Raw genomic sequence first — 27,906 nt, 5'->3', positions numbered from 1 at the left:
TTCCAGGGTAATATAACAATAAGCATAATGTTGTAAATTTACACTCAATATTTATTAAATGTATAATATAAAAAAAAATGCGAGATTTACGTTGATAAATAAGGCGGAAACGGGTCATCATTCCGTGAAAAAGGTCTATAATCCATTTTATCTTATTTTTAACTATAATTAATTTTCTTTATTTTTATTATTTTTAATAAATATGGAACTGTAGAGACTTTACATTTGAAGTTTGCGTCAGCACGCCACCCTCTGACGTCATCCAGCTACGCGCGAAATTTTGATCTTTTTGTTCCAAAAACAAAACAAGTGTCCAGAGAAGAAGAGCCGCCGTCCCGTTCCCGCCTCATAACACACATAGCAGCGTTCAGAGATGTCAGAGTTGGGCTGCTACTCTCCCAGCTTTAAAAAACCGTCCGATGTTTTGCGGATGAGACGGAAGCGGGCGCGGAGTGAAGGACCCGGTAGAAACCCGTCGAGTCCGGCGGTGTCGTTGGAGGGAGTCCGGCCGTTCTCTCCAGGGCCTCTGTTGAACGCTCCGGGCCCGACGAGCGGCGGGGTGAAACGCAGGAATCCGTTCGCGAACATCGAGAACACTTACAACAGTCCTAAAAAGAGAACTTTATCACACACCGACTGCGATAATGGCGCTCTGGACGGGAAATCAACAGAAGATCGTTCAAAATCTTCATTGAGAGAAGAACTGTTCAATACTGATTTACAAAAACAACACGGCAAACAGGTGACTGAAGTTTACACTTAAGCATTTATATGGTACTATGTTACAGTGATGTTTTCAGATAGTAAAACCATGGTGTTTTGATTAAATAGTTTGGTGCTAAATTTAATCATATGCTTCCTATTATGTGGCTATTATATTCATTTACCATAGGAAATACATGGTACTTTAAATATGCAACTTAAAAGAATACTATGGTATTATATGCTATGGTACTTTATTGTCAGTGTATGTTCACGATCTGATCTTTTGTTGTGATGTTACAGCTTGCTGAAGTCTCTGTCTGCTTTTCATTAACAAAAAATTCCATAGTGTTACTATGTATTGTTGGAAAGGTTACCATGGGAATACAATGAATTTAAACACAAATTAGACTTTTGATACCATAATATTCTTTGAAAGCCCTGGTGTGTAATGTAAATGACATGGTAAATTGGTAATCCTTAATGCTTAACATATACTTAATATACAAAATTAGCCTGCTTTATATAATTACACTTGAAGTCAGAAGTTTACATACACTTTGGTTGAAGTCATTAAAACTCATTTTTTAACCACTCCACAGATTTCATATTAGCAAACTATAGTTTTGACAAGTTGTTTAGGACATCTACTTTGTGCATGACACAAGTAATTTGTCCAACAATTGTTTACAGATTGTTTCACTTTTAAGTGACTGTATCACAATTCCAGTGGGTCAGAAGTGTGCATACACTAAGTTAACCGTGCCTTTAAGCAGATTGGAAAATTAAAGAAAATTATGTCTTATTATAATTTGCCAATTAGCTTCTGATAGGTGTACTAAATTGGAGGTGTACCTGTGCCTCTTTGCTTGACATCATGGGAAAATCAAAAGAAATCAGCCAAGACCTCAGAAAAAACATTTGTGGATCTCCACGTAGGGCTGCCCCCGACCAAAGATTTTCATAGTCGACAAGGAGGCATTAGTTTAAGCCATTAGTCGACTAGTTGTCGCTCGTTTATGATATTAATTTAATTACATACATATATATATATATATATATATATATATATATATATATATATATATATTGGGGGGCATCAGAAAATGGTTTGAGTTCCTGGGCTGAGAAAGAATGTTATAAGTAACATTGCTAACACTGTTCTACATTACAGAGAAATACTAAACTGTAATAATGAGCCTTTTAAATATAAATTTTACAAGCACACGCACTAAGCGAGCCGCAGCGACACCGGCAAAAGCGGTAATGATTCTGAATGTGTCGGAAAAACCAGCAAGGAGACTGTCTGAACATTTTGTTAATTTATAGAGAGAGATGCACATTAGGGTTGTGCCAACAGACGATGATCTCGGGATCGACGATGGTCAGAGTGATCGCCAATAGCTGATGCCTTTGTTTTTTATGTTTTTTTGCAGTAACAGTATTGTCTATGAGTGCTGCAAATGACCTCAGACATCTCAGCTCAGGAGGTGCTTTGAGTTCAGTTTGCTTTATTTCCACAGAGCAGTTCATTGTGACTACAACACTGCAGCCTATACATCTGTGATTAAAACATAAAATAATACAAAAATACATTCACCTTGAACCATTATTTATATTTCAGTGAATATTATCATCATTATAATTATTTGTTTTACAGTTATAATTGTTTTTATGTCTTCATTTGTGTCATAATGACACAGTCCGCCGACTGACGGTAAATGGAAAGGTGGTTACTTATATATATTTTTTCGATCGCTTCATGATTTTCATTGCTGTTTCGTTTGGAGTGCAATTTGAATTTAGAAATGTATTTGATTTAAGTTTTTCGTCTTTTAAATAAATTCATTTTCAATGCAAAATCACAAAATCAAGAATATTCACTGGTCCCTCAGCCTGGGTATTGCCGATGTAATTGGATACTGCGTGGAGGAGGGAACAAAACAAATGTATTCACACACATGATGTATTTTCCCTGACAACAAAATACCCAGTAGGTAGAGAATGCACAGATGAAGTGGGTTAGTTTCCAAAGAGATGTTGCCCTTCACAACTGCTGTAAAGCCGTCTTTCAAAAAGTTGAACAACACATTTTAATTGCACTTAATTTTTTTCCAGTTTCATTTGAATGTTAAAATAAATAAAAATTGCTTTGTGTAGGCTTAACCCTAACCCTGCTTAACACAATTTACCCCGTAGTATCACCTAGCGTCCAACCAGCGGTAATACCGTCAGTTTCCTGTGGAGTATTTTTTTTTTCTTTCTGTCAACCAAGACTCTTCTCATTGACTAAAGTTTGGTCGACTATTAGGGGGCAGCCCTACCTCCACAAGTCTGGATCATCCTTGGGAGCAATTTCCAAATGCTTGAAGGTACCATGTTCATCTGTACAAACAATAGTACGCAAGTATAAACACCATGGGACCACACAGCCATTAGCTCAGGAAGGAGACGCATTCTGTCTCCTGCAGATGAATGTAGTTTGGTGTGAAAAGTGCAAATCAATCCCAGAACAACAGCAAAGGACCTTGTGAAGATGCTGGAGGAAATAGGGAGACAAGTATCTATATTCACAGTAAAACGAGTCCTATATTGACATAACCTGAAAGGCTGCTCAGCAAGGAAGAAGCCACTGCTCCAAAACTACCATAAAAAAGCCAGACTACAGTTTGCAAGTGCACATGGGGACAAAGATCTTACTTTTTGGAGAAATGTCCACTGGTCTGATGAAACAAAAATTTAACTGTTTGGCCATAATGACCATTATGTTTGGAGGAAAAAGGGTAAGGCTTGCAAGCCGAAGAACACCATCCCAACCGTGAAGAATGGGGGTGGCAGCATTATATTGTGGGGGTGCTTTGCTGCAGGAGGGACTGGTGCACTTCACAGAATAGATGGCATCATGAAGAAGGACAGTTATGTGGATATATTGAAGCAACATCTCAAGACATCAGCCAGGAAGTTAAAGCTCAGTCGCAAATGGGTCTTCCAAATGGACAGTGACCCCAAGCATACCTCCTAAGCTGTGGCAAAATGGCTTAAGGACAACAAAGTAGAGCCCGACTGATATGGGATTTTTGAGTCCGATACCAATTTTAGAGGGGAAAAATTACAGATTACCGTTATAGTTAATTTTTGAGCTGGAATGAAAACAGAACTTTTCTATGTGGATTGTGCACTGATTGTGCACCAATAGGACTATGCAAAGGTACTCAAAAGGCTGCTTTCTTAAGCAAATATTTTTATCAAAGAATATTTGACATTATTATACATTGTCAACTAATTCTAGAAGTGAACACTGAGAAAATAAAGAATAAATAAAAATACAATAAATAGCTAAATAAACATCTGTACTGTATGTTTAGTATCAGTCAATTGCTGACCACTTAATTAAAGAAATAAAAATGAAATGAATAGCTAAATAAACATCAGTAGTACTGTTTAGTATCAGTCAAATGCTAACTATTTTAATACTGCCAGTTAATTAGGTACAGGTTGTAAAACAAGAAGCATTTACACCTGCTGAGTCAAGAGATAAACAGCGGCAGTGGTGTTACACTGTATTCTACTATACAAGTTTAGGGGAAACTTTCAACGGTGGAAAACCAGACTTTTAAATATTACACTTTGTAAATGCAATGACTGGAATTGTTCGGTTGAAGGGGGTACTAAACTGCGAATCCTGAAGAAAACAGTTTGGTGAATACATGTTTACACATTAGCTTCCACTCAGCTGACAAGCAATGAAAGTAGCTACGTGGTTAGCTATAAGCTCATTGTCATGGAGAGTAAAAGATGGACTTTATTTACTTTCCAGCATTGCGTCTCACCAACTAGGTAACAACGTAGCGTGAAATCAACACTCAACAGACACAATCCACCAACGCACCGTTGTCTGCTGAGCTGCAAAAAGATGCTCTGATGTTTACCTTTCAGTCTGCAACATTACTGACTGCAATGACAAACTAGCTGGCTAACAGCAAACAGATGTGATAAACTTGAATGACATGGTTGTCAGGGACAGGGTTAACGTTATATTAGTTATATTGAAAAGGGAAAATGATGAGGACATTGTTTAATAACTTTCCAGTATGTATTTCACAAACTAGTTAACAACTTACCGTGAAGACACCGCTTAACTCCGCACTGTCTGCAGAACCACCGTCAGCTCAGCTCAGCTCTGTAAACAATGGAGTCGGAGCGCGCTCTGCTGTACAAACTACGTTATGACACCAACTCTAAATCACCCCAAGCATTGTTTTCTGCATTATATGTTCTGAAAAAAAAAAAGTTTTTACCAGTTACACCAGTTCTGTCTGGAGGAATGGGCCAAAATATCAGCAACTTATTGTGAGAAGCTTGTGGAAGGCTACCCAAAACGTTTGACCCAAGTTAAACAATTTAAAGGAACTGCTACCAAATACTGACAAAGTGTATGTAAACGTCTGACCCACTGGGAATGTGATGAAAGAAATAAAAGCTGAAATAAATCATTCTCTCTACTATTATTCTGACATTTCACACTCTTAAAATAAAGTAGTGATTCTAACTAACCTAAAACAAGGAATGCTTTCTATGACTAAATGTCATGAATTGTGAAAAACTGAGTTTAAATGTATTTGGCTAAGGTGTATGTAAACTTCTGATGTCAACTGTACATTTGGAGTGGCAATATGCATGTACGCAATGCACATAATACAGAATATTATTTTGTATTCTCTGTGTTGTTGCCATGCTATTTACAGAATAAATTTTTATTCACCGCTTTTTATTCTTCTATGTCTTACAGCTGCAGAAGCCCTTGTCCATTTCTGAAGATGAGTCTTTGTTTGAAGAGGATCTGTTTGAACCAGAGAAATCCACTCCCATATTAAAGGTATCTGACTTGCGTCAGCTCATAGTATCTCATCATTTCACTGTTTTGTGTTTAGCGTGTTTATGCGTTTGTGTCTAGAGTCCAGAAGCACATGTGGTTTGTGACGTGGCTCCTTCTGAAGTGTGTCTGGAGTTCCCGGCAGATTGGTCTCTGAAGACCCGTCTGCTGTTCACGTCACCACAGTCTTTCTCTTGGGCCGAACATCTGAAAGCACAGGAGGAGGCGCAGGGCCTCAGCTCGCACTGTAGGGCCGAGTATGCCAACTTACCAGCTAATATACAGGTAACAACACATTAAGAATGTTAGATGAGTTTAAAGTCTCATCATAGCTTGTAAAACACGAGGATGATATAAAAATGAAAAATCTATTTATTTTTGTACATCTTTGCTTATGTTAAATTGTAATATATATTTTTATTAGGGTTGTCAATTTAACACGTTAATTTGGTACAATTATTATTTTAAAAAATTATGCGTTAAATTAATGCAGTTAATCATTCATGTCCCCGAACTGTAATAAGGAATATTCTTGCCATCGGAGCAATTCAAGATTGAAGTACCACCTGTTTTCAGCAGGGGACAGTAAGTGGAACTCCAGCTGTATAGGCAATGTGCAGCTGTAAAGAGAACAAACCACATTCAGACTTGCTTGACACCAGCAACAGCACAAGATGAGGATGCATTCTTGTGTTCAAACACAGCTGAATGGAGCGCAGTTCCGAATTTAGTGATCTCGAGACGTGTTTTTCTAAGTTTCAAACTGTTTAACTTGACATAGCAATCTAAGAACGCTGTGTTTATGTCGTGACGCAACCAAAGTGAGATCCTCAAAAAGCATCTGTCTGAAGCAGGTGTACAATGACGTATCCTTTAAAAAGCCCTTTATAATAAATCTATCTCTGACAGACTGATGAATTCAGTTGCAAAATGGATTGCTGTGAACAGTAGGCCAATGATAGTAGGGCTGCAACTAACGATTATTTTGATAATCGATTAATCTTCGATTATTTCTTCGGTTAATCGGATAAAAAATAACATTTTATTTCCTGTATTTTATTAAAATATGTTTTTTCAAAAAACTGATTAAAGAGTAAAATTATGGAGTGGGACAAAAAAAATCAGCCCAGGAGAGAGCAATTGTGACACGAGAATAGAAATATTAATAATTCTGCCCAACTGAAAAAGACATAATTATGTTAGATACATATGCTTGTACACTGTCACTGATTACATACATTTAAGCATTTTAATATAATGGTTTTTACAATAGTATTTTCACCGAATGCATGTTTCTAAACTATTCTTTTAAAAAAATTGTGTATGTTTATCCAGTAAAATAATGTTTGCCATAGTATAAATTTACTAGTGAAATCAGACATTACATTTGGCATTATAAGAAGGACCCTTAGCATTATTATACATTATATTCAGCATTACATAGTTTAATATAATACATTCATCTGTAAACCCTGTGCAAATTCACTTTTAACGCTGAAAAGACTCATCCCGTTGCTCACTATATTACATGCGCATAACATGTTTATATTATAAAACAGAAAATATCTGCAAAATGTAAGTGATGCTCTGGAGAGAAACAACTCTCGCACATCAAACAGCGCAAGCACTCTGTCAATGCACCTGACGCAATAATCGGTCCTCATTAAACCGTTTGCTTATGATCTTTGAAGTGTTCATAAAGTGTTTTCGTGTACTGGACAATCTTGAGTCATGTTTTTTCCGCTTCAGCTTGTCTCCGCTGTTTTTCAAGAGTTTCATAATGCAACACGTTTTTTACTTGGCTGTGAAGTGACATCACCGATGAGGCTTCTCCGTATTTACTGCAAATATCCAACTAATCGATAATGAAAATCGATTTATCGATTAGTTGTTGCAGCCCTAAATGATAGGCTTATGTTCAGCAATATGGAAATAAATGTATTGCCTTCGAAAGCTACTTTTTGTCTTATCAATACTTTACTTGTTTGCCACAATCATGTAATGCATTTTAATTATCTGAATTATAATTTCTATAATATATATTGTATTTATAATTATTTAAATAAAATTATTTGATAATTGTTTATTGAATTGTTGTAATTTGAGGGGCTTTCTCAGCAAATATTTATATATGTGATTAATTGTGATTATGATTAATTGCCATAATTAATTTGATTAAAAGTTTTAATCGATTGACAGCCCTAATTTTTATATATAATAGTCATCAGCCACCATTTGAAAAAATTAAATGAAAATCAGTTCACCACTAACTAAAGGGTCGACTGATATTGGCTTTCTCAGATACCTGATAACCAAGCAGGCGGAAAAGGCAGATAGCTAATTAATCGGCCAATAGTTTTTAAAACTCATTAATTGAATGTTACATTTGTTTAAGGCTTTCCTTACTGTGACAGGCACAGACATAGAGGCAAAAATTCATAAAATCCCAGATGCTGTTTATTGTGCAACCATAATCCCTTAAAATAAACTGCCATTTTGCCGCAAGACAAAAATGACTCTTATTTTGAAATGTCTCTGCTCACACAAATGCATAAGAGACACAAAACATGCACACTGTCAGTCAAAATCAACAAGAACATTAACATGAAATTATGGCTAAATTATAACTTCTTGTAAATACTAATTTTTAAAACATTACTTTAACAAATTGGACCCCCATCAACCCCCGAATATATAATCCCTCCAGCGTCGGTCATGGAGAAACACAGTGAAATACAAAAAATATTTTTTTTAACTATCGGCAACAATCGCCTTTGTTTTTGGCCAATAAGGATAGTTCAAAAAAGCTACTATCGGCACCTATTAATCTGTAAAACCGATATATCGGTTAACCTCTAAACCGAAATATAAACGATACAATGTAATGATGGTGAAAGAACCGCACACAGAATTGCTGTTATTAAATGAACTCTTATTTTGACCAATATTTACAGCAAAATTCACTTTAAAATATTTGAAAGCAGAATATGTTATCCATTGACAAGTCTAATAGTTTGTTTTGTAACTCACACAATAGCAAGTTCTGTTTATCAGCCACGTTGGCATAAATTGTAACCAATGTTGATAGTCTGAAAAAAGCCAAATGTCAGCTGATATATTGTTCTGTTATTTACAGTGAATAATTTAAATATTAGTTGTTCAGGAGTCCAAACTTAAAACATCACAAAGGTTTAATGATGCAGACAATTTATCTAAAATTCTCATTATTATATTGTGTTCTATATACAGTATCTGTTGCAGTTCTCTTTAAGTATTTCTGGTATAATGTGTGTGTTGCAGGAGCCACGGGGCTGTGCGGAGCTGCGGTGTGGTTTTCAGCAGTGTTTACAGTACTGGCAGCACCCGTCTCTGCCCTGGCTCTCTCTCTTCCCACGGATCGGCGCAGAGCGCAAATTCTCTGGCAAAAGCACGCCGTGGGCACAAGATGCTGCACTGCAGCAGAGCCTGATGAGTGATTGGTGAGAATCGAATCAGCTAATTGTTAAAAATCAGCCATTTCAGAGCCAAGTAGATTCAAAATGTATAAAATCAAGTAAAATACAGCAAAAATCTAGTGATACGAATAGTTCACCCAAAAAAATGAAATTCTCTCATTTACTCACCCTCATGCCATCCCAGATGTGTATGACTTTCTTCTGCAGAACACAAATTAAGATTTTTAAAAGAATATTTCAGCTCTTCAGGTCCTCACAATGCAAGTGAATGGGTGCCATAATTTTGAAGCTCCAAAATTCACATAAAGGGAGCATAAAGTAATCTATAAGACTTCAGTGGTTAAATCCATGTGTTCAGACACGATATGATAAGTGTGGTGTGGGTGAGAAACAGATCAATATTTAAGTCCTTATTTACTATAAACGATCCTCCCTGCTCAGTAGGTGGCGATATGCATGAAGAACGCAAAGCGCCAAAAACTAAAGAATGTGAAAGAATGAGTTTAGATTTAAGGTAAAAAATAAAAAAGGACTTAAATATTGATCTGTTTCTCACCCATACCACACATCATATCGCTTCTGAAGTCATGGATTAAACCACTGGAGTATTAAGGATTATTTTTGTGCTGCCTTTATTTGCTTTTTGGAGTTTCAAAGATTTGGCCACTATTCACTTTCATTTTATGGAAAATGACAGAGCTGAAATATTCTTCTAAATATCTTTGTCTGTGTTCTGCAGAATAAAGAAAGTCATTCACATTTGGGATGGCATCAGGGTGAATAAATGATGAGAAGTTTCTGTTTTGGGTGAACTTTCCCTTTAAAAATCGTCAAGGCATGTTTTTTCACACTGTTTTCAGAAGTAAGAATATTTAATCCTTTTCATTTTATATTCCCCTGTATATAAAATACATATATATTTTGTCATAAACAGGAATGTTTATCTACATATATTTTTACGACAATATTTAAATATTCGTAAAATGCCACTCAGTGACTTTTTTTGAGTGATCATGCAAGTAAATCTATAAATCAGAGTTTTGAAGCGATTCACTGAAATGGGCAGTTCAAAAAAACTAGAAACTAGTCTACTAAACTGTAATAAAAAAAAAAATCACGATATTCACGTTGTTGCTTAATGTTATATTGCTATCAAAATCATTGTGAATATTTAATATATAAGCCAGCAGTAGTCTATAAGAGGTTGGATGGTGGAGGAGTTGGAAAAGAGGGCATTGTGACGTGAGCCAAAAAGAAAAGTTGTTTGTTTCAGAGGCAAAGAAAGTTATTACATTTTTAAAAGATTACTAACACAGAGGAGTTTTTATTTTTTAATAGGGTCAATTTTGATTTCATGTTTACTTTAAATTTGCCTCCAAATGTAAGTATATGACATGCAAACCATTCAAAAATCAAAATGTTAACGTGTAGATACTAAAAGTGATGATCAAGATCAAGTTTGGCCTCTGAGATTTTGCAACTGGCTAATAACCATGCCCACTTTAATTGAATTCTAAATAAGTGTAGTGTAAAATTAAATTAAGGTAAATGTATACATTAGCATTATTTCAGCCAACACACACCCTGCTCTGCCATTGTTGGTTAACCTCTAGATCAGGGATGGGCAACTGGCGGCCCGCGGGCCATATACGGCCCTCTGTATTGTTGAATACGGCCCGTCGGACAAGACTGAGGATTGATTTTATTTCTTTGAAAAAGGGATTATGTAAAGATTGCCTTCAATTTATGATGTTATTACAACTTTTGACCAGAAGAGGTCGCTTGTTCTTAGCAGATCTGCTGATCACGCTAGGATTCTAGCATGCAACATCTAACACTTGCTCATCATTTATAAGGTAAATTGAGCTAAATTTGACCTCAGCTTATCAGCGACATAGTGCGCGCTATTGTTAATGTACGCAGGAGGAACCCATGTCTTTTGTTTGCCTTGATACGAAATCTGTCATTAAAGATTTCAATTTGATTCGCAAATACACCATTGATCAAGTGATCAAAGAGGCATACAGTATGAGAGATACATACACAAGAGCTGCTGTCCTCACAGATGTAAAGGGTAAAAGGCATCAAAAGTTTTACAAAATCCGTGAATCACCAAAGACTTCTAATGCTGTTTTGCTCATGCTTGTGAAAAACGAAAAAGTTGTTATAAGAGGGAGAACTTTGAAGAAATGCATGATTGAGATGCCTGACTGATTGTTGAAAATTCTTGCGACTAGTGAGAGTGTTCTCTGACGCACAAGACTGTTCGGTCCGTGCATGTGTGTTGTGAAATTAATGCACTGAAATGTTATGTTCTTGTATCCAGTATTGTTATTGATGATAATATTTAGATTTGAACTACTACCTATAAGCTGTATTAAGCTGGGGTTGAAAATGTTGTCTGTTAATTTGTGTTTGTCTGTTGCAAATGTAGACAATGCAAATGAGATGCATTTTCTTGAAAACATAAGTCTGAAGTATATTGCTTGTCAGTTGAACATGAATTTGTACATGTGAAATGGCATGTTTTAGTAAAAATGCAAGTTACAAAAAAATTATATTCATTTTTATAAATATAGTTAAATAAAAATGTTAATATAGGTAACAAAATCTTTAAAAGAACATTGCATTAGTTGTGCATAGATTACCCACACTAATGAGGAAATTGAGTAAAGGGGTGAACATTGTTAGAGTGCGGATTTATAATCTGGCCCCTTGGTAGAATGAAGAAAAAATGTTGGCCCTCGCCCCCTTCTAAGTTGCCCATCCCTGCTCTAGATGCAAACCATCCTCTTTGTAATTTTGTTGTGTTGTTTGTGTGTTGTAGGTCTGTGAGTCTGACTTCTCTGTACAGTCTTCTGAAGGCTCGACTGTGTCCGTATTTCTACCTGTGCTCGTATCAGTTCACCGTGCTGTTCAGAGCAGCTGGTCTGAGTGGAGCTAAAGGCATCACTGCACTGCTGTCTCCCACAACCAGAGGGCTGCGAGAGGCCATGAAGGCCGAGGGTAAGAGAGAGTTTCAGCACAATTAAGATTTTAAAGGTCACCCCGCGTCCTAACAAGGCAAGACGTGATTCTTTCATATGTCAAGAAATGTGTTTGTCTTCATTAAAAGCAAAACTGCTATGTGAATTGATAAAATCACAGCCAGTCAGAATACATTTTGAGGTTTAATCATGTACAGCTGTGTAGAGTGGGATTTTGGACCAGCAAGACCTCGCAATGGACCCGTCATGAAATGTTCATAAACCGTTTTACTTCAGTAATGTCATATTTTTGAGTGAAATGGGATATTCAATTAGAAAGAATGTAGGGTGGAAATTGATTTTATTTGGTGTTAAAAATGGGTTAAAAAATATGAGCACTTGATGACATAGGCCGAAAAGAAAAGTCATTTCAGAAGCGGAGCATGTTGTTACTTTTTAGGTTGTTTCTTTATCTTTGGTTTTTCACTTTTGTATCCCAGGGGTTGATTTTTATTTATTTATTTATTTATTTATTTATTCTCCAGATTTTACTGTTCTGGCCTTGTCCCAGACCCAGACTTTTAATATTAAACTGTTAAAATCCATTATAAAAATGCTAATTATTACACGTTTAAAACAATGATTATCTAAACTAAGAATTATTTTAATATTTAATGTGTGAAAATAAGTTTTTACAAAAATCCCTCAGTCCCACAGTTGTGCCGTCTTTTCCACCACACAAATAAATGAACTAATAAAGTTCTTTCAAAAGTTGGTGTACATGTTAACCAAGTAGACAAAAGTTTCAGTGAAGAGCATGTTTGAGATGAAATATGAGACAAGTGATGTTTGAAGAAAACAAAAGAAAAATGTAAATATTACTTGTGAGCAGAATATTTGTTTCAGTCAAACTTTAATTTTACCAAATTATGCAAAAAAAAGTGTAAAATACAATACATAAGGTATGCAAGTATATGAAATTAAGGTATGAAATTAGCATTATTAAGAAAGAGTCAGCTGTTTGTTTTATTTGAAAAACGTTGAAAATGTCATTTCCAGCACAGAATTCTATTAAACACAATACAGAATTTAAGATGAGCTGGAAATGACACAAAAAGACAAATCTCCTGTGATCCATGTACATACACTGTTGGACATTGTTAGTGGACAAATTAAATAAACTAGACTTTACTTTCTTGAGGTTCACTTATGCCATCCCAGATGTGTATGACTTTTTCTTCTGCAGTACTCAAAGATTTGTAGAAGAATATCTCAGCTCTGTAGGTCCATACAATGCAAGTCAATAGGATCAAAAAAATGTTAAGCTCCAAAAAGTGATATGATAGGTGTGGGTGAGAAACGGAACAATAAAAAGTCCTTTTTATTTTTTTCTTCTAGAAATTCTCCCTGTCCCGTAGGTGGCGATAAGCACGAAGAATGTGAATCGCCAAAAACACAAGAAGAAAGTGAAAGTGGAGATTTATAGTTTAAAAAATAAAAAAGACTTAAATATTGATCTTTTTCTCACCTACACCTATCATACCGCTTCTGAAGACATTGATTTAACCACTGGAGTTGTATGGATTACTTTGTGCTTTTTGTGCTTTTTGGAGCTTCAAAGTTTTGGTCACCATTCGCTTGCATTGTATGGACATACAGAGCTGAAATATTCTAAAAATCTTTGTGTTCTGCAGAATAAAGAAAGTCAAACACATCTGGGATGGCATGAGTGTGAGTAAATGAGGAGGGAATTTTCATTTTGGGGTGAACTATGCCTTTAATAAAAGATAAGGAAAATGTGCACTGACGAATCATTCACAATAAGACCAGGAATGTGAATTAAGAAAGTAAATATGGTCACTTTTGTTGACTTTAGGTCAATCTTGTACATTTTGCTGTGTTTTAAAGCTGTTAAGATGACATTGTGTATGTACATGTTTTGTGTTTCATGTGTTCAGGAATAGAGTTCTCGCTCCCTCTACTGGAGGAGAGGCGAAAGAATAAAGAGCACAGCAGCTCATCTCAGATCAGTGATGGCACTCAACAAACTGATGCAGACGAACACACCAGCACTGAGTGAGTACATCAGCAGCACACAAATAAACATGATCATTATTGCAGCTCGTGGGACTTCTGTGCACACATTAACAGTAGCCTTGAATGTTCAGTCTGCATTTCTCACCTCCCTTATTTTTCTTCCACATTTTTACAGATGTAATGTGCACAGTGAAAATGATAACGAGGAGGATGATGATGATGATGATGATGATGGTGGATTTTCATGGCTGAAGGAGATGGGTGTCCAAGACAAGATCAAGAAACCTGATGCCATTTCTATCAAACTGTATCCTTTAGAATCAGCGATGGGCTGCATTTATCATTGTTTGTAATGTATTGTGAAATACCTTGATACCTTATTACCCATGATTATTTACCAGCCCAGGGTCAAATGGAAACATTAGAACATTAAAATGGACTAATTTTACATGAAATTCTTCCTTTACTGGTGCACCAGTCGTAAGGAGCACAGAGAGGTGCGGTTAGATCACAGACCGGAGTCGGTGGTTTTGGTCGAGGGTTCTAACACCTTCACTCTTCTAAACTTCCTGATTAACTGTAAGAGCCTTGTGGCTGCGGCCGGATCTCAGGCTGGACTTCCTCCAACACTTCTGGCTCCTACAGCCTTCAGAGGGGCCACACTGCACACGCTCAAGGTATGACATCTTGTTCTTTTGTGCTCATTCATCCTTGATTTCAATTTAACCATAAATTGGACCTGTATGTGTTTGGGTCACTGACAAACAAGGATTTCCAAGATGATAATGAGAAATTTTTTTCAAATCTAGTTTAAAACACGTGTCAAGTTCGTAGAAATGTAACCTTTGTGTCCAAGTTGGTTTCATACATTTTTTATTTTTTTTTTAAAACCTTTTTCTGTAGCATTTTCTGCTAGAAATAAAAAAAAAAGTGACTTAATCGCTTTAAAAATGTCAAGTGGTGTAACCATCATGTAAATGTATTAAAGTTTCTTGCACCTTGAATACACGTGAGTGTACACAACTTAATTATTATTTACAAAAAGTTTTCAAATATATTTTTCAAGATAAAAATATTTTTTACAAATATCATACATTTTGGAGTCACAAATATCAAGATGTTATTCACATGACCTGAACAAATTGTGTCTTTTCATAAAAATGTAAAAGTACCTCTTTAATTTTTTTTGTCACATGACTTTGATTTGGTGGACAAAAGTTTTTCATATATTGGTCATTTTTTATTTACGAAATAACAGTTAAAGGTTATTCTTAACTGCTTATTCCAATTGTTTTTATATAATTTCTGCTTTTAATGAGATTTATTTATTTTACTGTCTCCGAATGGCATTTTTTAAAAAAAAAAGTATTTTTTGTAAGATCTTTTTTGTTAGATGAAAAATTTAATTAATGAGCAAGTACTCCAGCAATCCGTCTTCCAAACCATGTTTTTGCCTTAGCCCGATTCGCTACGGTAAGCATATAATAATTATTTATATGCTAGAGCTATTGGGATGGATTTGGCAGGAAATTGCATACTTCCGTCAGTCATCCATGCGTGTTTACGTCATGTCCGTAAATAAAGAAGGTCCTATACAGCGTGTGTATATGTGCGGTAAAAGGTGTGGAAGTAGTTTGAAGCTGAAAGCTTGTAACCGCAACACATGAGCAACATTGACCATAGATCATTTAAAGGTAACCCTCTGGGGAATCACCCGTTTTTAAAAAAATAAACCTCGAAACAGTCTGCAAGCAAAGAGGGAAAGCGACTGAGCCCGTAATAATAAAACACACAACATCATCTTAGTTTTTCAGAGGTGGCAACAACTCTGAGATCTTAAAGGATTTAAAACCGACCCAGAGATGGAGTTTTTCTCGCTCGACAGGTAAGATATTTTATTGGACCGATAGTTGGCCAGGTAGCTCTCTTAGCACGGTAGTTCGTTAAATAGTGTTAGCCACTCTAATAGGACATTTTATTATGGATTGTAGTACTGCAGTGCTTGATTTCATTTGAGGAAGGACTATGAGGATAAAGTTTACTTTATGCTGGTAACAATGCCAATCTCTAAACCAATTACTTCCTTAGACTATTTGCCTGCTAGCTAAGTTATAATAGTTTCCACCATTTGACTTTATCTGATATGACTAGCAATTGCTGTCTAATGTCAGCGTTGCCTAACTTTAGTAACATGATTTATTTTGAAACAATTTTTTCAATAAGTCAAAACAACAGTGGAAGATATGCAACTTACCTGCTAATAAAACATATTTTTTGTTCCTCCAAGTAATTTGCAGTTCTATGCTTCAACTGCTAGAGGGCCAAAAGTTACATAGTGTAGCTTTAAGCCCCCGGAAGAAAAAAATAAACTCAAAATGATTTTAATCTAAAAATTTGAAAAGTAAAAAAAAAAAAAAATAATTGTTTTTTGTGCATTTTATTTTTCATGTATTTTTGAACAACTTAATAGATCCATACAAAAAATAACGTCACATCATTCAGTTGTTTGCATAATTTACAGTATTTTCAAAAGATACACAGCATATCAGTGACAATATCAGTATCAACCTATATTAACATTTTATAATTATTATTATTATATGTATCAGGCTGTTAAGACTGAAAACAAATATTAGGATATTGTAAGCAGAAAACATTGGTACTTGTTTTTTCCAATTTGTACTGTGCAGTAATTTTTAGATTTTTCTTGAAGCATTAACTGTAAAACTACACTCACCGAGCACTTTTAAGAACACTATGGTCCTAATAAATTGCCCGACGTGGTCTTCTGCTGTTGTAGCCCATCGCCTCAAGGTTTGACATGTTGTGCATTCTGAGATGCTATTCTGCTCACTACAATTGTACAGAGGGGTTATCTGAGTTACCTTAGCCTTTCTGTCAGCTTGAACCAGTCTGGCCATTCTCCGGTGACCTCTCTCATCAACAAGGCGTTTCTGTCTGCAGAACTGCCGCTCACTGGATGCTTTTTGTTTTTCGCACCATTCTTTATACACTCTAGAGACTGTTGTGTGTGAAAATCCCAGGAGATCAGCAGTTACAGAACTACTCAAATCAGCTCGTCTGGCATCAAAAATCATGCCAAGGTCAAAATTACTGAGATATGGATCGATGCATCAATCAATTAACCAACGATGCAATGTCATCGATAAAATGTGTAAAGATCGATGTATTTAAGATTCACCTTTATTTGTAACACACTAATGCCAGCCACGTTCGTACTCATTGCATGCGATGCAGCAACCTTATGATATCCATCTCGCTTTATAAGCACTAAATATGCTTCTCATGTGGGACACGGATGTGTGCAGAGTGATTGAAGTTGCGCTCTGCTCTGTGTGCACGCACGTCATCAGGGCTGTAAGCTCTGATGCATAAAGAAAGGGCTGCGGAGCTGCTCACATGAGCGATTAAATCGGGCTTCCCTCAATATCATGGCACATGCGACACATTTGAATTCTGCATGAGAATTTTTGCTTTTAAAATACTTTGGAGCAATTCAACCATGTCAAACGGCTAAAGAGCCCCGATATTCTAAACGGAGCCGATGAGGTAAACACCTGCTCTGCACCCACATCAATTACAAGACTTTTCACATCAACACCCTTACTAACATTTATCACAGTAAACTGTAACAGGATTTTTCAATACAACCGTGGAAGTTGTAGCTAAGAAAAAACAGGGATCAGAATGAACTTTATTGCCAAGTATGCTTACACATACAAGGAAATTGTCTTGGTGACAGAAGCTTCCACTGCACAAACAATACAGCAACAAGACTGTAGAGAGGATAATACAAATATAGAAATAAAATAAAATAAAATATATGGAAATACACAATAGGACTAGTTGTGCTCAAAAGTTTGCATACCCTTGGAGAATTGGTAATGTACCATTTTTAAAGAAAACATGAGTGAGCAGGCAAAACACATTTCTATTATTTCTTATGGGATTCATATTCAACTGTAGGTTATAACAGAATGGTACAATCATAAAACAAAACATGGCAACAATGAAAAAAATGAAATGACCCCTGTTCAAAAGTCTGCATACCCTTAGTTCTTAATACTGTGTATTGCCCCCTTTAGCATCAGTGACAGCGTGCAGTCTTTTGTTATAGTTGTCTATGAGGCCCCAAATTCTTGCAGGTGGTATAGCTGCCCATTCGTCTTGGCAAAATGCCTCCAGGTCATGCAAAGTCTTTGGTCATCTTGGATGAACCGCACATTTCAGATCTCCCCAGAGTGGCTCGATGATATTAAGGTCAGGAGACTGTGATGGCCACTCCAGAACCTTCACCTTTTTCTGCTGTAACCACTGGAGGGTCAACTTGGCCTTGTGCTTAGGGTCATTGTTGTGCTGGAAAGTCCAAGAGGGTCCCATGTGCAGCTTTTTTTTGTGGCATTGGCGCAGTAAAGGCTTCTTTCTGGCAACTCGACCATGCAGCTCATTTTTGTTCAAATATTGTCATATTATGCTCCTTGAAACAACCACACCGTCTTTTTCCAGAGCAGCCTGTATTTCTCCTGAGGTTACCTGTGGGTTTTTCTTTGTATCCTGAACAATTCTTCTGGCAGTTGTGGCTGAAATCTTTCTTGGTCTACCTAACCTTGGCTTGGTATCAAGAGATCCCCGAATGTTCCACTTCTTAAGTGATTGAACAGTACTGACTGGCATTTTCAAGGCTTTGGATATCTTTTTATATCCTTTTCCATTTTATAAAGTTCCATTACCTTGTTACGCGGGTCTTTTGACAGTCCTTTTCTGCTTCCCATGCCTCAGTATCTAGCCTGCTCAGTGCATCCACGTGAGAGCTAACAAACTCATTGACTATTTATACACCGACACTAATTGCAATTTAAAAAGCCACAGGTGTGGGAAATTAATCTTTAATTGCCATTTAAACCTGTGTGTGTCACCCTGTGTGTCTGTAACAAGGCCAAACATTCAAGGGTATGTAAACTTTTGATCAGGGCTATTTGGGTGATTTCTGTTATCATTATGATTTAAAAAGGAGCCAGACAACTATGTGATAATAAATGGTCATATTTTCAAAATCAATGCCAAAATTTCACAATTTCTGCCAAGGTATGCAAACTTTTGAGCACAATTGTGTGTGTGTATATATATATATATATATATATATATATATATATATATATATTTGCATGATCAGTCATATTTTCAAAATCAATGCCAAAATTTCACGATTTCTGCCAAGGTATGCAAACTTTTGAGCACAATTGTGTGTGTGTATATATATATATATATATATATATATATATATATATATATATATTTGCATGATCAGTCATATTTTCAAAATCAATGCCAAAATTTCACGATTTCTGCCAGGGTATGCAAACTTTTGAGCGTGTGTGTGTATATATGTATGTGTGTGTGTGTGTGTGTGTATATATATATACACACACACACACATACATATATATATACACACACACACATATATATATATACACACACACACACACACACACACAGACATACAGGGCTCAACGCTAAGGAAAATTTTCACTGGCCCCAACACAAAAATGATAAATAGCTGTTTTTACCATCATTGCTTTAAAAATGTGTCCAAAAATAATTATTTTTTACAAATATTATGTTTTTAAGACAATGTCCCCCCCAAACTGAATCACATTTGCAAGATATGATTTATGCCTTATGTAATCCCATATAAGCGCTTTACAGATATAAATTCATAAATGCATCCCAATAACCTCAGCCATCCTGCCATTTACATATGAGTTTTTAAGTGAAGAGTTCTGTTGTGCAGATGATGTGTTTTCGGTCACCCGTTTAGTCATGCAACTTTTGGCCATGAGTAGTGTATTCACACACAGGATCAAAGATTTAATCACTGAGTTAAAGATGTGATTATTGGCTGAATGTAATAAACATATGAATCCCTGAGAAGAGACTTGCTACCAAATCGGTTGTGACATGTAATATACATTAGGGAGATATTAGGCCTAATCTGTGAATTAAGAATGTGTATATAACATGAAATCAGACAATCTAAAGACCAACACAGACCGATGCACAAAAACAAAAATACCTGTACGGTCCAGAAATTAGAAATGTAACTGGTGTTTCATGAGGATGATATGAAGTAGACTGTTTTGAATATTCATCTTCAGCCTGCAGCTAAACAGCTCTGATAATAATAGCCATTGTGATTTTGCTTCTTTTCATATCAAATGCCATTATAATGTCAAATTAATGATTACATTTTGAAACTAACTTAATTAAATCTACACTTACATTTTGAATACTGAGCAGCTCATGATTTCCAGGCACGTGTTTAACTGGGGTTTAACAAAGTTTATTACATTTCATTTGGCGCTTCATCTCTAAAGGCGAATTAATGAGAGAAAATTAGCTTTTTTTTACAGTGGGAATAAAACTAGTGCTCTGTAACTTATTGAGAGCGCATGCACATTAAACAGTCTACGCTGCACAGAGAGGTATTATGATGAGACATATGCACGGAGAGACATGGATTTTCAGTCCTATAGAATGAAACTGTTGTTTTTCTTTTTTTTTTTTTTTTTTCTTTTTTTTGTGTTCCAATGTGAGGATTACTGCTTTTCACCGACATGTAAAAATGAAAAATGTGGGGATTTCGTGCACTGTAAACACAGAATGTGCGGGGATACTTAAAATGTTGCACAAGACGTGCAATCCCGCTATGAAATTCATTAAGTGGATTTTTTGTATTTTATTTTCTACACATTGGTAATAGCTGCTCCTAAGACACTTAGAAAAGAGCGAGGTCAGTGCTAGGAGAGTGTGCTCAGTGTCTGCACGCGACTGTGCCTTGCCGCATCCAGTATATTATGTGCTTGCGCATCTTTGCGAGCTAAATAGAATTGCGCTCTCTCGTCGGTTATAATACTAGGTTCCTCAGTGTAATTGTTGTGCTTTCTCACTTGTTGTTTTCTCTGCACTAATGTTATAAATGCAGCACTGGCCCGATCGGGCAAGTGACAGTTCTTGCAATTGGCCCGAATCTCTTTCACACTGGCCCCGGGCCATCGGGCAGTCCTTATTGTCGAGCCCTGATATATATATATATAATATACATACACACACACACGTATGTACAATATGCAAATACAAATGTTATATACAGAAGCAAGGGAATGTAATGGCAGAAGAGGTGTGGAATGTTGGATAAATATAAATAGACTAAGCTGTGTATTGCACATTAATTATTGCTCAATGGGGCAGTTTTAAATGTTCATGAGATGGATAGCCTGAGGGAAAAAAACTGTTCCTGTGTCTGATGGTTCTGGTGCTCAGTGCTCTGTAGCGCCTGCCAGAAGGCAACAATTCAAATAGGTAGTGGGCTGGGGGAGTGGGGTCCAGAGTGTTTTTTTCCAGCCTTTTTTCTCACTCTGGAAGTGTACAGTTCTTGAAGGGAGGGCAGGGGGCAACCAGTAATCCTCTCAGCAGTCCAAACTGTACTTTGTAGTCTTGTGATATCCGATTTCATAGCTGCACCAAACCAGACAGTTATTGAAATGCAGAGGACAGACTCAGTGATTGCTGAGTAGAACTGTATCAGCAGTGCCTGTGGCAGGTTGATCTTCCTCAACTGGCGAAGGAAGTATAACCTATGCTGGGCCTTTTTCACAGTGGAGTCAATGTGGGTCTTTCACTTCAGGTTCTGTGAGATGGTAGTGCCCAGGAACCTGAATGACTCCACTGCTGCCACAGCGCTGTTTAGAGTGGTGAGGGGGGGGTCAATGTTGGGGTGTTCACAATCATCTCCACCATTTTGAGCATGTTCAGCTCCAGGATGTTTTGACTACATCAGTGAGCCAGCTGTTCAACCTCCCTTCTGTATATATACTCATCATCATCTTGGATGAGGCAGATGACAATAGTGTCTTCTGCAAACTTCAGGAGCTTGACGGAGGGGTCCTTGGTGGTGCAGTCATTGCACCATGTATACAGGGGAGAAGAGAAGTGAGGAGAGCACACATCCCTGGGGTGCACCAGTGCTGATTGTGTGCTGGAAGTGAATTTCCCCTGTCTCACTAGCTGCTGCTTGTCCATCAGAAAGCTGGTGATCCACTGACAGATAGACGTGAGAACAGAGAGTTGGTGTAATTTTATCTGGAGAATAGCTGGGATGATGGTGTTGAAAGCCGAACTGAAGTCCACAAAAAGGATCCTTGCTTCATATGTCCCTGGTCTGTCCAGATGTTGCAGGATATGATGCAATCCCATGTTGACCGCATCATCCACAGACTTGTTTGCTCAATAAGCAAATTGAAGGGAATCTAGAAAGGGTCCAGTGATGTCCTTCAGGTGGGCCAACACCAGACTCTCAAATGATTTCATGACCACAGACGTCAAAGCGACGGGCCTGTAGTCCTGTGATTTTTGGGTTTCTTTGGGACAGGAATGATGATTGAGCGTTTGAAGCAGCATGGGACTTCACACTAGTTGAAGCTATTGAGCTATTGAAGATCAGTGTGAAGATGGGGGCCAGCTGGTTAGCACAGGATTTTAAACAAGTGGGTGAGACACCATCTGGGCCCTGTGCTTTTATTGTCTTTTGTTTTCAGAAGACACGGCACACTTCACAGATTTTAAGTGCAGGAGGGGTGTTGCAGGAGATGTTGATGTTTGTATGAAGTGAAGGCCAGAGTGACTGTGGGGTGTGAGATTGGGCCTTTCAAATCAACAGTAGAACACATTCAGGTCGTCAGCCAGTTGTTGGTCCACTACAGTGTTGGGGGTAGGAGTCCTGTAGTTAGTATGTTGTTTCAGGCCACTCCACACTGATGCAGGGTCCTTATCAGAATAGCTTCTTTTAGCCACTCTGATTTCCTTATTCAGTGTGTTCCTGGCCTGATTGTGCAAGGCTTTATCCCCCCCCCTGTAAGCATCCTCTTTTGCCCGACAAAGCTGCCTGAGCTCTGCTGTATGTAGTTAGCCTTTCTACACTAACAACCACCATTACATTTTTTTTTATATAATAAATGTAATCGATCGTGCAAATAGGTACATAATATTGTAATATCGAACGCAGGCCCATGAATCTAATTGAAATCGTATTGTGGCGGACTTTGAGGTATCTAAAAGCACTGGATCACTGGCTAAGAGAATCGATACAAGATCGTATTGTAATGAAACTGCCGATTTACACCCCTAATGATTTTATTAATTGCATTAATCGCATGACGTGTACAGGTGTTCCTAATAAAGTGCTCAGTGTGTGTAGATTTATTTTTCTTTCTTTATGTATGTTTCTGGTCTTGCGATTAAACGGTTTACCAGTGCACATTATTTCAAAGAAACAAAATGTTTGTCCATGTAATCTTTAATCATATATATACAGGTGCATCTCAATAAATTAGAATGTCATGGAAAAGTTCATTTATTTCAGTAATTCAACTCAAATTGTGAAACTTGTGTATTAAATAAATTCAGTGCACACAGACTGAAGTAGTTTAAGTCTTTGGTTCTTTTAATTGTGATGATTTTGGCAAACATTTAACAAAAACCCACCAATTCACTATCTCAAAAAATTAGAATACATCATAAGACCAATAAAAAAAACATTTTTAGTGAATTGTTGGCCTTCTGGAAAGTATGTTCTTTTACTGTATATGTACTCAATACTTGGTAGGGGCTCCTTTTGCTTTAATTACTGCCTCAATTCGGCATGGCATGGAGGTGATCAGTTTGTGGCACTGCTGAGGTGGTATGGAAGCCCAGGTTTCTTTGACAGTGGCCTTCAGCTCATCTGCATTTTTTGGTCTCTTGTTTCTCATTTTCCTCTTGACAGTACCCCATAGATTCTCTATGGGGTTCAGATCTGGTGAGTTTGCTGGCCAGTCAAGCACACCAACACCATGGTCATTTAACCAACTTTTGGTGCTTTTGGCAGTGTGGGCAGGTGCCAAATCCTGCTGGAAAATGAAATCAGCATCTTTAAAAAGCTGGTCAGCAGAAGGAAGCATGAAGTGCTCCAAAATTTCTTGGTAAACGGGTGCAGTGACTTTGGTTTTCAAAAAACACAATGGACCAACACCAGCAGATGACATTGCACCCCAAATCATCACAGACTGTGGAAACTTAACACTGGACTTCAAGCAACTTGAGCTATGAGCTTCTCCACCCTTCCTCCAGACTCTAGGACCTTGGTTTCCAAATGAAATACAAAACTTGCTCTCATCTGAAAAGAGGACTTTGGAACACTGGGCAACAGTCCAGTTCTTCTTCTCCTTAGCCCAGGTAAGACGCCTCTGACGTTGTCTGTGGTTCAGGAGTGACTTAACAAGAGGAATACGACAACTGTAGCCAAATTCCTTGACATGTCTGTGTGTGGTGGCTCTTGATGGCTTGACCCCAGCCTCAGTCCATTCCTTGTGAAGTTCACCCAAATTCTTGAATCGTTTTTGCTTGACAATCATAAGGCTGCGGTTCTCTCGGTTGGTTGTGCATCTTTTTCTTCCACACTTTTTCTTTCCACTCAACTTTCTGTTAACATGCTTGGATACAGCACTCTGTGAACAGCCAGCTTCTTTGGCAATGAATGTTTGTGGCTTACCCTCCTTGTGAAGGGTGTCAATGATTGTCTTCTGGACAACTGTCAGATCAGCAGTCTTCCCCATGATTGTGTAGCCTAGTGAACCAAACTGAGAGACCATTTTGAAGGCTCAGGAAACCTTTGCAGGTGTTTTGAGTTGATTAGCTGATGGCATGTCAAAATATTCTAATTTTTTGAGATAGTGAATTGGTGGGTTTTTGTTAAATGTGAGCCAAAATCATCACAATTAAAAGAACCAAAGACTTAAACTACTTCAGTCTGTGTGCATTGAATTTATTTAATACACGAGTTTCACAATTTGAGTTGAATTAATGAAATAAATGAACTTTTCCACAACATTCTAATTTATTGAGATGCACCTGTATATAACAACTTGCTCCGCTTCTTGAAACATCATCTCAACTTCCAGCAGTTAAAATCAAGTCTCACCCTACATTTCATTCCTCAGTGAATATCCTATTTCACTTTCATGTTGATTGTAAGCATGTTTTGTGTGCATTATCTCTTCAGGCGCGCTCAGTGAATGTGAAGACTCGGGTGAGAACGGGTTATCAGGACGTGTGCAGCCTGGAGGTGACAGGAGCCATCATGCCTCACACGTTGCACGCACTGATACAGCTCCTGAAACCCGCTCAGAGAGGAGACTTCAGTGTAGCGCTCTACACACACGAACCTACCGCCGTACTCAACGTACCCATCAGCCAAACAGCTGAACAACAACAACTGGTAAGTTTACAGCACAGTAATGTGTGTCTAAAGATTAGATCCACGCAACCCATTTGTCATTGAATAATGTCTCTTTTAATACCCTTTCTGTTCTTTACAGTGAGTTGATGATAAAAGAAACAACAAAAATAGAGAAATTTAATTGTAATCATGCATAGTACAGATAAGATAAGATATAGCCGCTCGAGTCCTCTGTCATTAACGTGCTTATTTACAGAGGCTCTTTACAGAAATGCCAGTTTTCTTAGAGACAGTCCCGATTTCAGCCCGTGTTTAGCAAATCAATGTACAAATAGTACAAATGAACATGTAACAAAAAATAATATATGAAATATAATGTTATTTATTGATTGAATACATTTATTTTTATAAAGCCAAAATGTGACCAAAATGATAAAACAACAAAAAAACTAATAAAGTATAATTAGAAAAATTTATATTTTCGTAATGTACCTAGTTAGAAGGTCTTCTGTATAATTAACAGCATTAGCTGGAAAATCATTTCTTTCATGTAAGCAAAAGGGACATTATAACTGAAATATAGCCATATGAATCGATATCGAAATGAAATCCGAATCGAATCGAGAGCTTGTGAATTGGAATTGAATCGAATTGGGAAATCTGGATCAATGCCCAGCCCTAATTTACGCGCTCGTCACCACCAGTGCCGCTCCACCACTGAAGTGGGGCGGTTGTCACAGTGATCCTTTTAGCACTAGCATTTATCCTACTTTCTCCATATTAGTTTGCAGTTTAGTTTCAATAAATGCTCTTTATTTTATTTTTACTTGAAGTTTTGAGTTCAGAAAGTTGCGGTATGTTTTCATAGTACACTAAACTCTTATTTTAAAATCTGAAGGAACATTCCTCAGGATCTGACCTCTAATGTCTCTATGGGTCTTTTACTCAACCTCTTGTCTTGTTAATATTTATAGGAGGCTGTAGTCCAGGATCTGGGAAGATGTGGTCTACAGCAGAGTACCGTGCAACAGCTGGCAGCACCAACCTTGTTGGGCAAGAATGCACTCAGACAGCTACACATGAGAGAGCACTCATACAGCTGGAAGTCCTGAGAATCACACAGATTTCACCTCCTCCTGTACGGCCTCCACATTCACTGAAAATATTTAAAGAGGACTTGATGGGGCTATTAATATCTGTTGGCATATCAAACTGACGGTGGCATGGTAGCTTACAATTAGTGTACAGGCTTACACGAGTAGCCGCTGTTTTTTAAACGAGTACCTGTGTGCTGGAATGGAATGTAGAATTAGATTTTAACTGTTTTTATTCAGGGTCTTTAGCTATTAATGTACACTGTCTCTGAATATGTGGACTCTCACAGATAGCCAGCTGTTATTTCTTTTTTTAAGTTTTAATTTTATTTGTCATTTTTTTTATGGAGTGGAATGAAAGAAACTATTTGCCTTTTTAAAGAAGTGCATGTGAAATATATTCATGGGGATGTTTTGACTTCTCACTTGTATGGATTTATAATATTATATTATTTGAAATATTTCTTGCTTTGTATTTCACAGAAATGTGAGTGCGGGCATGTGTAAATCAAAAGGTTTTAAGGTGAGCATTTGAGTGTTGTTGTTTTTTTTTGTTTTTTTTGTTTTTTTTGTTTTTTTAAGAAATGTGTAATAAATTTAAGCAAGCAAAGTATTTACAAACCGGTATTTTCCTTACAAAATATACAATTACCATGTATCATGGTACAATGAAGTTACCAGATGGCAAAATCATGTAGTGTGAAATATATGTTGATATATAGTTAAATAGTGTAAATGTATAGGTATTCATGTTCCATGGTATTTGCACTGACTGTTATCCAAGATACTTCAAAGAATACTATGGTAAAACGTCTTGGAAAAAAATAGTACAATGGTACTTTTTGGTAAAAAATCAAAGGTTTTGAGTTTTATTTTTTTTATTATTAATTTAATTAAACTTCAAAAACACACACATATATATATATATATACACACACACTACTGTTCAAAAATTTGGGGTCACTTGCCTGAAAAGTTTCTCATGAGCTTAACCTTTTGATCTGAAGGCGAATGCTTAAATGTTTGAAATTAGTTTTGTAGGCAAAAATATAATTGTGCCAACATATTTATTTCATTACAAAACTAAAATTTAATTAAAAAAAAACATTTTTTAAATTGATGACTTGGACCGAATAATAAGTGACCAGCATATAGATGGAACTCCTTCAATAATGTTTAAAAAGCAACCCAGGGTGATACCTCAAGAAGTTGGTTGAGAAAATGTCAAGAGTACATGGGTGACTACTGAAGATGCTAAAATATAACACAGTTTTGATTTATTTTGGATTTTGTTTAGTCACAACATAATTCCCATAGTTCCATTTGTTATTCCACAGTTTTGATGACTTTACTATTATTCTAAAATGTGAAATATATATAATAAAGAATGTGTTTCAAAATGTTTGACCGGTAGAGTGTGTGTGTATATATATATATATATATATATATATATATATATATATATATATATATATATATATAT

The 27,906-nt window shown here is 36.7% G+C and overlaps 1 protein-coding gene across 1 annotated transcript; it reads left to right on the top strand.

The window, feature by feature from the left end:
- The first annotated feature begins 249 nt into the window (after positions 1-249).
- On the top strand, positions 250-27,771 carry LOC127445342 (protein downstream neighbor of son homolog). Its single transcript, XM_051705353.1, has 10 exons — positions 250-742; positions 5,492-5,578; positions 5,657-5,860; positions 8,876-9,054; positions 11,858-12,036; positions 13,955-14,072; positions 14,209-14,340; positions 14,512-14,710; positions 25,153-25,368; positions 26,304-27,771. The coding sequence occupies exons 1-10, from the start codon at positions 374-376 to the stop codon at positions 26,439-26,441; spliced, it is 1,821 nt and encodes a 606-aa protein (XP_051561313.1). The 5' UTR covers positions 250-373; the 3' UTR covers positions 26,442-27,771.
- Positions 27,772-27,906: the final 135 nt, after the last annotated feature.

Source organism: Myxocyprinus asiaticus, chromosome 8 (genome assembly GCF_019703515.2).
Source record: "Myxocyprinus asiaticus isolate MX2 ecotype Aquarium Trade chromosome 8, UBuf_Myxa_2, whole genome shotgun sequence".
Lineage (NCBI taxonomy): Eukaryota > Metazoa > Chordata > Actinopteri > Cypriniformes > Catostomidae > Myxocyprinus > Myxocyprinus asiaticus.
This window is presented reverse-complemented; position numbering and strand designations above follow the sequence as displayed.

Coding starts and splice junctions, on each gene's coding strand:
- LOC127445342 (XM_051705353.1), top strand. CDS start 374: ATGTCAGAGTTGGGCTGCTACTCTCCCAGCTTTAAAAAACCGTCCGAT. Junction 743..5,491: donor AAAAACAACACGGCAAACAG/GTGACTGAAGTT, acceptor TATGTCTTACAG/CTGCAGAAGCCCTTGTCCAT. Junction 5,579..5,656: donor AATCCACTCCCATATTAAAG/GTATCTGACTTG, acceptor GTTTGTGTCTAG/AGTCCAGAAGCACATGTGGT.